Source organism: Streptopelia decaocto, assembly GCF_964273445.1.
Source record: "Streptopelia decaocto genome assembly, chromosome: 9".
Classification (NCBI taxonomy): domain Eukaryota; kingdom Metazoa; phylum Chordata; class Aves; order Columbiformes; family Columbidae; genus Streptopelia; species Streptopelia decaocto.
Window position 1 is genome coordinate 4,312,192 of NC_138664.1, and position 9,964 is coordinate 4,322,155.

General features: G+C 38.9%; 1 protein-coding gene across 1 annotated transcript; it reads right to left on the minus strand.

Moving 5' to 3' along the window:
* Positions 1–2,773: 2,773 nt before the first annotated feature.
* On the minus strand, positions 2,774–7,944 carry CFAP161 (cilia and flagella associated protein 161; the record flags this gene model as incomplete). Its single annotated transcript, XM_082060915.1, has 7 exons — positions 2,774–3,155; positions 3,998–4,071; positions 5,204–5,362; positions 5,852–5,936; positions 7,244–7,479; positions 7,644–7,733; positions 7,882–7,944. 7 exons carry the CDS (start codon positions 7,942–7,944, stop codon positions 2,969–2,971), a joined length of 894 nt encoding a protein of 297 aa, XP_081917041.1. The 3' UTR covers positions 2,774–2,968.
* Between the last annotated feature and the right edge of the window lie 2,020 nt (positions 7,945–9,964).

A 9,964-nucleotide genomic window follows, 5' to 3' on the forward strand; every position in this document is an offset into this window, starting at 1 on the left:
AAAGCTTTCTTAATACATTGTTTTGCTTTTCACTGGTATATGTCAAAGTGCTTTACAAAAGAGGCAAGCATCATTGTCCATATTTCCTTACATGCAACACTAGGACAAGCAAAATGCAGCGCCTGCCCTTAGCTACCCAATGCTCAGGTCTCCACCACCCTGTCCACTAAACCCTCTTGTGTCTCTAACTGGCAGTTGCAGGATTCTTCAGATTCTGCACTACTATTAAATCCCATAATTCTTTATATTCAATCCTGTGTTCATCAGTAAATGTCCAGAGTGGCTAAATTAGAAACATTGCAGTGCATTTTACGCAGCCTAAGTTTTTTCTAGTTTAATACCTAAAAAATCAAAGCAGAATTATGTCAATCTATTGTGAAAACAGGCAGAATTTTAATCTCTTAAATTGGAGTAAGTAATAACGGTGCTCCTGTAAAAGCATGCAGCACTTATCACTCATCAGAGTTCCTATTGTTACACAGAAAGTGAAAGAGAAAGCTCCTAAAGCTGATTTCCTCTAAGTATGTTTTGCTTAAAAATTAATATTCTAGTTAAAGAAGTTGGTTGCATGCAACACGCAATGCTCCGTGTTCTTCCCTCTGCCTTTGTTGCTTATTTATTTTCCAAAAACATAATAAAACATTTAATGACATCTCCTAGCCCAGAATTCAAGCCTGATTTAACTTGGTCAGCTTTTCTGGCATTGTATCAGGGACTCATTTGGATTTAAACAGTTCGGGTTGTTTTACATATATAGCGATAATTCTGTCATTTAGCAAAATGTGGCGCCATCGTGTGGAGAAAACGACGAAGTGTAAAAAAAGATTTTAAAAAGCTGGTTGTAGAGAAGTATCTGTGTTTTATATCACAAATTAGCTGAATAAATACGTACGATATAAGAAGTTATGCCCGAATCTGTGGGGTTAAAACTGTATTAAGTAAGAGGAAAAACTGATGATTGAATCAGGAATTGTTTCTTTTCCAACAGCTTGGGAAGTCCTTTTCTATGAGCAGAGGCTGATCAAAACTCTTAATCGGCGTCTAACTCGGGCATTACCTACTTCTGTGCTCATTTCTATATGTGTTTATGTCTTGTGTTTTCCTCTAAGACTTTACAAAACCTGGTTTTGTACAGGCTGCGTTGCTCTTCTCCCACACAAACACACACACAAGCGCTCCAGCCCCTTCTGTCCGCCAGCCAGGGCTCTGCCCACACAGTTCTCATTCCTGCGGAGCTCACACAGAGCTTTGTTTTAGCAATGGTTTTGGTTTAAGGCCTCTTCTTGTTCCTTACGTTTAACCAAGAGGAAAGAAACTTTGCAAGATTCTAAATAGCAGCTCCTAATACCAATAAATGTCCACGATGCTCAAATTAGAAGCACTGTAGTGCATTCACACAGCCTTAGTATTTCTGCTTTAATGCCTACAAAATCAAAGCAGAATTGTGTCAATCTGTTGTGACAATGTGAGGAATTTTAATCTCTGTAAGGCGGAGTAATACGGTGCTTCTATAAAAATGTCCATCAATTGCCACACCTCGAGTTTTGTATCTTTACATAGAAAGTGAAAGAAAATGTTCCTGAAGGTCATTTTGTCTATAATAACAGATCAGTGAAGGTTTGCATGTGAGGAGTGTGACTCAAAAACTGTCCTCGGTGATACACTCCCCCAAAGCAAACCTGCCCGTCTCCCGCTCTGAGACCCTGGATACCAAGTGCTAGTGAGCCTGGTCTGCAGGCTGCTGGTTTAATTCATGTCGAATAAAGGCAAGAGCTTTTAAAGCCTTGCCAGTGGGTTTGAAACAGATTCTCTGGGATAGAGCTTGAAGATGCAGCATGTTTGCCTTGGTTCCTTCTGTGAAAGTTGAGTGGTTTCGTTGCGCTAAAACTTGAAAAGTTTTATGTGACCTTTAGGAAGATTGAAGATCTTTGGAATCCTTTTCAAGAATGGAGCTTTATGGAGTGTTTTACTCAGAAATTCACTCACTGTGTGCAGAAAGAGCCCACTCTTGTGGTACAGCAAAAAATGGAATACGTACAGTTGTAGCTTTACTAAATGGATGTAATGGAAGGTCATACATCAAGAAGACTCTCTGTGGTGCTGTTTCAGCTTCCATATAAAGACAGGTAACTCTATGAAGTAGTGACATCTGTTTTCCATATATTTGCATCTCATGCTTGGTTGGTTTGGGGGACTAAGAAAATGTGAGTTCCAGCTGAAATTTTTACCATTCTTGGGCCATTTTTTTTTTCACGTGGATTTTCTGGTGTCTAATTTAAAGTATGAACACAGACTCCAATCTTTTTCTTATTCGATAAACTTACAGTGTCTCTTACTCTTTTTCTACTTTGGCATTTATTTTCATTTAAGTGTTTGGAGCTTAATGTTCTTTGACAATTTCACCTTGTCATAAATCTGAAGCCAATCTCAAAATAAAGAGATCCCACTTGTGATTTTTTTAATAGTTGGCAACTTTGTGCTACACAGAGTGTGGAACAAGCTCAACAAGCTCAGCTTCCTTTCAGATGAACTTTAAATGTCAAAGTATCCCATGATAGCTTGTGTGAGTTTGGGTTTCAGTGTTTTGGAAACTGTACACTTCTCCTTTCAAAAACTATGGCACTTGTTTGGAAGAATTGGTTAAATACACTCTGAAGGCCAATAAGGTAGTGAAAATATATTCAGTTTCTGAATTCTGACATCTTTTGCCATCAGTGAATGTGAAAATGGGAAAATGAAACCTTCCTGATTGTAGAATTTTTGATGTTGTGCATCATTCATCAAATTTTATTAGGTTTTGCCCACTGTATAACCTTAATGAGTTACGATGAGACTATGCAATATTACTAATGGTAGACTTTCATTTCCACTTTTAAAACAAACATCTCTAAAACTAAAATCTGAGCAGAAAAACCAAGAATCAGAATGTCATCAACCTCTGTAGGCTGTAGTTTGGGATTTTTCTATTCTATGTTTCTTCACAACACCCTTTCTTTGCAATCCCACCGGGCTGAGGCTCAGGTCTATCAATCATCAAACCATCCTCAGGGCCGGGATTTCTTGTAACTATTACCCAGTAATTCTTATCTTCTTCAGCTTTATGAGAGTCCAGGTAAGTGTGACAAACTACTTCATATTCTTTTCCAAAATAAGACCTGCAAAGTCAAAGAAAAAGTGGATGGTCAGGGAGAACATACCCAAATTCAGCAAACCTGTGTTATTTTTAAGTTTTTCAAGGTTTTCTCATGTTTCTCTTGGCTCATTCAGAAATATCACCATGCACTCGCAAATATCAGACCCTTACAAGAAACGTAATAGCCTGCTTTATGTCCTATGAATAATTTAGGAATTTGAAATTGAAGGGAAATGCCATCTTCCAAGCCTCAGAAGTAAAGCAGCCCCATCGGTACCAGGCCCTGATACACCCACTCAGTCCATACAAGCTGGTTACGTTCTTCCCATCACCAGTCCAATCACCATTTCTTTCTGACTGAGGAAAACGCTTAGTAACTGTTTCAGCTCAAACTTCCTGCGTATTAACCTGAATTGTTAGATTAACTTTAATTTGTTGTGAGATTGATTCATATGAACATAAGCAATATACAGTTTTATGCAGCACGTTTTTATTTAGTTCTCTTACTCCTTACACTTCTTAGTATGCCATTTTTTTCTTAAAAAAAAAAAAACAAAACAAAAATCAGGTGTATTTGCTTAGGATATTCAAAGGGAGAACCACTAAGAAGCTAGAGAAGGCTGGAAGAATGATATGATATATGAGATATGATATACGAATTTAAAAAGACTGAGCTGATTGTCTGCAGCGTCACAGTGGCACATATTTCAGCCCACAATTAAAATAAGGGAAAAGAGAATGTGCATTCTGCATTCATTTCCATTTCCTCAGTGAATTCCTAAAGCAACTATCTTGCTTCTTACAGTAATTCTTGATGTTGGCACATCATTATGTACATCCCTGCCAGCTACAAATTATTCTTACCTTGTCCAAAAGTTCCTTGGAATGGCTAAGCTCCGATTAGTATGGCAATGAGTAATAATAATTTTAGAGTTTGCCTGGAAAAAATAAAGGGGGGAAGGGAGAAGACACTTGACATTTTTTACACAAATTTTAACTATTCTTACTCAAATTAAATGCTTTTATTTACTGCTTAGTGTAAGCCCGCATTGCACTATGTCACTCTGAGACTGCTGTACATTGATAGTGAGATATTTTACACCCCATCGGTCTGTCTTAACAGTTCAGAGCAGCCAAACGCTCAGTCCTCAGGTCAGACACGTTCTCCTGTCCAATACATTCCATTCCACTCACTTGTGCTGGACACTTAAATAAAAAGGTCAAGCAAGAAGCAGAGAGTTATTCCAGTGGCCTGTGCCATCAGGATTATTCCATTTACGATTGATATTTGCCATATGAGAGATCCAGATGGTTTGGGACACAGCCTAGAAATGGACCTTTATCTTTCACCAATTTGCAATTTTTTGTGTATAACAGAATAAATTTTTAGTCACTCCCATTTACCAGTACTGTGAATAACAAATGTTTTCTTTGACAATTACATAATTTTGTCTGCGTTTGCTACTGAGCTGATCCATGTAAATGGCTCGCAGTTCAAGGCTGTAGAGGAACAGTTGTATTTGTGATATTTTGCTACACACCCAGAACTTCAGGAAGCCCAGTAGTGTTGTGGAACAGGAAAATACTGCATCTGCTTGATGTATTTACAAAAGGTTAAAATCCACATGTGGAAAAGCATCGGTTTATTCAGATGCCTTGTTTTTTTGTGTTTGTGGGGTTTTTTTATATATACTTTTTATATTTAATGTACAGGAGTTCCTTATTAATCACAGCCCCTAATATTGGAAATGGAATTTAGTGGTCAGAAGTCCTAAAAAGCAGATTCCAAGTACTACATTGTCACAACATAATGTCGGCCTTTAAAAAAATTCTGATGAGAAAAACTGATCAAGTCAACCTCAAAGTGAACACCAGAACCTAACAATTGTATATGCAGAGTCCCTGGTTAAAGATATCATTCCGTCCCTCTCCCCCTTCCTAAAATTACAGGTCAGAACTTACATAAGGATGCAAATATGTGAATAAAATGAATACAGCTTTTTTTCTAAGTACTCTATCTACTGTTTCAATTAAAACTGTAGAAAATGTTATGAAGATTTAATTTCTTACAGGAACTGGAAATCCTTCAGATTCAAGACGCAGCTGGGGATCCAAGAAGGCAGCTTGCCAGCAAGTCAAATAGGAACGCTCACTTGTCAAAAATACTTGCTGAAGGTAAGATTTTTTAGCAAATCTTATAAATGATTTATGGTCACTTGCTAGATATAGCTGTAAATAAAAAATATATCTTAAGGATTGTATAGAGAGAAATAAAACAAGATATGTAATTTTTAAAAATATCTTTCAACACAAAATATTTTCACTCAGCTCCTGAAAAATCATTCTGCCAAGCTAATGCTACACATACAAAACCCATAACATGGGTTCAATATTGTTGATAAACTTGTTAAGTAGCTATTCAAAGAAAATGCAAAAAAGTCCCTCTAATCATGATTCACAAGCTAATTTTAATTTCCTGGTTTTTTAATCTCCTTTATCCAGTCGTTCTGGCTGACAGCCCCCTTGGCCAGCACATCTGATCTCAGGCAAGTGGCATAAACTTTCTAAATAGCTATTTCTTGTCTTGATCTACATGTGATTCAGGATCTGTCCTGTAAAGCTAAGATGTTGAACTACTGTACAGCTTTATATATATAGTAGCTAAATGCACAGTATCAGTATATGCTGCCACTGTTATTTGCAACTTGATTGCCTTACCATTGGGTCAGGAAACCCTCCTCTTGTCCCAAGACCAAACTTTTGCCCAAATCTAACTGGTTCATCCACTGCACTTCCATCAACACTGTTAAAATTGTAGAGAGGAAGAAAGAGACATTCAAATAATCATCTTTACTAGTATTTTTTGTTTGATTGTTTGTTTTGGTCTATGGTTAAGTTTTGTGGCAACACTTTTTATTAGGTTTACCTTTAAAAATAGGTTAAATAATTGAAAAGACATTTCGTACTTGACTTACTGGTTGAAGTATTTAACAGAATAGAAACAGACTATATAATTTACTTTTTATGACATATCCATTAACATGCAGGGTGGAAACATAAAATACAATGAAAAATTAATCGGAATTCAGCACTGAGGGCCTCTTTAAAATATACTTAATACAAGCATCTGAAAAATCAAAGACTAAAGGCAGAACAGTGTGTGTGTGTGTATTTGTCAGTAATTTAACATTAGCTGCTAATAATAGATGTAACTGATGTTCAATAATTTGGTTCATTACATCAACATACATGCTGGTATATCTCTATTTCCAGAATTATTGTATGATGTATTTTATATTAAAGAATCACTAAACTAAGTGCTAGACTTTCTAAGTATATTCAGCTTAAAAAACCTACATAGCTGATGAACTTAGTCTGTTAATGAGGGATTTGCTAGTGTTCAGTGCCAGCCACTCTAAGATCAGACAGAAGTTAAGCAAAATTATTTGATTCCAGTTCTAGAAGGCCTATAACTATGCTCTTGGCATCAAAATTCTTCCTTTGGTCTAACTCAAAATGTTTTGTTCCATCAGGATTATATGGGTTAGTTTGTACTCTTATGCACTATTATTATAATAAAATACATGCACTCAAGCAGAATCTTGCTGAGCAGGACCCTGCTCTTCTGTTTCTTCTCCCACGAACAACTGGAATTAAATATATCTTTGAGAGAGAGAATGTGTTCTTTGGTTAGGTTTTTGGGGTTTTTTTTAGGACAACAGAAACACTGTCCACTTCATGTACAACAAAAGCATTGACACAAATCTCTGCTTCAGAGACCTTATCTGCAGGAGAACAAATAATAAAACTAAGCACTTTTGGGACATATTTGGTATTTTACAGCTGAAATGTGACCCGATTAAAAACAGCTGCAGAGTTTACCAAATGATATAGTGAACTCAATTCTGTTTTCACACCAGCTTTAAGCTGATTTAAACTTCCTTGGAATTATTCACAGTAATAGGCAGAGCAGAATCAAGTTTGATGCATGACCCAAATTAAAGACTCTTAAATCATTTGTATATTAGCAAACTTGACTGCATATTTATCAAAACAAGATACTGAAAGCTAACATCATAATGGAAAGCAACTCAGAATAAAGGACCAAACCTTAAAATACAAAAAGTGTTTCGACCCACAGGGTCTGCACTCTCGGCTGCGCTAACTCCACAAGGGGCTCGTAGTGATTCAAATGAATATATGGATATTTCATCCAGATTAATTGCCAAAGTCAGACTGCCGCCCGCTCCAGCCGAATTCTCCACCGAGGATTCGTCAGCGGGGTTCAAAAGCATCACAGTGTCTCCAAAATGAACAAATCCATCCTTAGATACCGACAGCTCTATCTAAACAAAAACATACAGATTTTTTTACAGAATTATCTGAACCTAGTATCACAAGTATTTTAGCATGTAAAATACTAACCCATAGCATTCTTCATGCGTAGAGAGCACTAATAACCACTATGCCAGTTTGTGGAGTCATAGACAAAAGCTTCTTTAAAAATTACCTTCTTTAAAATATTATCTTGGAGCTTCTTTATTTTCTGTATTAGAAGTTCTCCTCGCTCTCTTTTTTGTATAAAATCCCTCAGGCGCTCCTGCTCGCAAAGAAAGAGGCGGGGGGGGGCAGACACGTTATTCCGCACTCACACCCTCAGGTTTTAACCGAATTTAAACAATTACAGGAGAAACACCGTGAGGTGCAGAGGGGAAGGGAGGAAGGGAGGGACCCGTTTCCAGCGCTACCTCCTCCAAACTCGCGTCCTCGCTCCAGTTGCCTATCAGCACCCCGGGCCTGTACCCGGACATGGTGCGCCCGGGCTGCTCCGCGTCCGCCGTCGCCATGGCGAACGCTCTAGCTCGCGATTGGGCACTAGAGAGGCCGAGCCCGCCAATGAGCGGCCGCGAGCGGGAGGGAGGGGGCGGGCTCTTTCTGCCCAGCGGCGGCACCACCCGAGCCCAAAAATGCGATAAATGTGAGAAGCGGCTCAGATGAACCGAGTGCTCCTCCCCGGGCATGCACAGAGGGTGGGGTTAGTGCAGATGGGAGACAGGAGCGAGCCTCTCAGTCTGTGCCCTCTTAGGAGAACCTGCCAGACCACGATCACAGAATCAATGTCAGGGGTTGGAAGGGACCTGGAAAGCTCATCCAGTGCAATCCCCCCATGGAGCAGGAACACCCAGATGAGGTTACACAGGAAGGTGTCCAGGTGGGTTGGAATGTCTGCAGAGGAGACTCCACAACCTCCCTGGGCAGCCTGGGCCAGGGTCTGTTGCCTTCACTGTTAAGAAGTTTCTTCTCAAATTTAAGTGGAACCTCTTGTGTTCCAGTTTGAACCCATTACCCCTTGTCCTACCACGTTGTCACTGAGAAGAGCCTGGCTCCATCCTCCTGACACTCACCCTTTATATATTTATAAACATTAATGAGGTCACCCCTCAGTCTCCTCCAAACTAAAGAGACCCAGGGAAAGGCCTCTGCAAGTGAAAAAGAAAAAAAAACCCTTATGAGGGGCCCAAAGCAGCTCTTCATCTCCTCACGCCAGTCCGAGAGGTGGCTGATCCCCTGGCTTAATGCTCACACGTGTTTGGGTGTCATTGTATATACAAGTACTTCTGTTCCTGGCTCAGTGCTGTGATGGGATAGTTGCACAAACAGAAGATGCTGAAATTCAAGAATTTGAGCCAAGCTATAGCTTTATTTACAAACAAGTAGCCTTTTTCACTCTATTTGTCATGCAGGTGTATTGGCTTAACGCAACAAACAAGCTTGTGCCACCAATGTTACAGTATTGGCGAATATTGTGAATGCTCTAGATGAAAGTTTTGATTCCAAATGGTTTGGTTTGTTATTGTTTTAGTTCTGAAATCTACTATGGCAAAATACCTTATCGCTCTCTACAACTACCCAAAAGGAGGTTGCACCATGGAGGGTGTTGGTCTCTTCTCCAAATGACACGGTGAGAGGAAATGGCCTCAAGTTGCACCAGGGGAGGTTCAGACTGGATATTAGGAAAAACTTCTTCCCAGAAAGGGTTGTAAAGCCCTGGAACAGGCTGCCCAGGGCAGTGGTGGAGTCACCATCCCTGAAGGGGTTTAAAAGATGCGTAGGTGAGGTTCTCAGGGACATGGTTTAGAGGTGGGCTTGGCAGTGCTAGCTTAATGGTTTGACTTGATTATCTTAAAGGTCTTTTCCAACCTAAATAATTCTATGAAGACAGGCTAAGTTAGTGTACTATGTGCTTACTTTCCAGATAGCTGAAGCAATGATTCTCAATGATGGTGTAGATTCTTACACAGGACATTTAATCTCTTCACAACTGTCATGGTTTTCTTGCAATTGCCATGGTTTTCTTACTATTGTAAGGTTTCAATGCTGGGCAACTCAAGAAACTTAAAATAAAACGTGTTGTGGTTTGGTTTTTGTTTTGATTTGGGGATTTTGTTGGTTTTTGGTTTGTGGGTTTTGTTGTATGTTTTGTTTTGTTTTTCTTTTTATGGATAGCCGAGATACATGTTATCATCAGACAGTTTTGACAACAATTCACATGAAATCTGGCTCTTTTGTGAGTTGCTTTTTAAACCAAAGGCTATCACAGAAAAGCGTATTCAGTACATCCCAACCCTTTTAAGCAGGAAATTAAATCCATTTTTGTTCAAATAGCACCACTTTGTGGTGAATTGAGGTAAGTGACGCTTTCCTAAACTAAGCTCTGTTAGAAGCAATGCTGAATTGTTTAATTTAAATAGGGAGGAAACTTTGCTCATCTTGGCCAAACATAAAATACTTTCGGAAGTATTAGATGTGATTTGAAATCTGAAGTGTTTT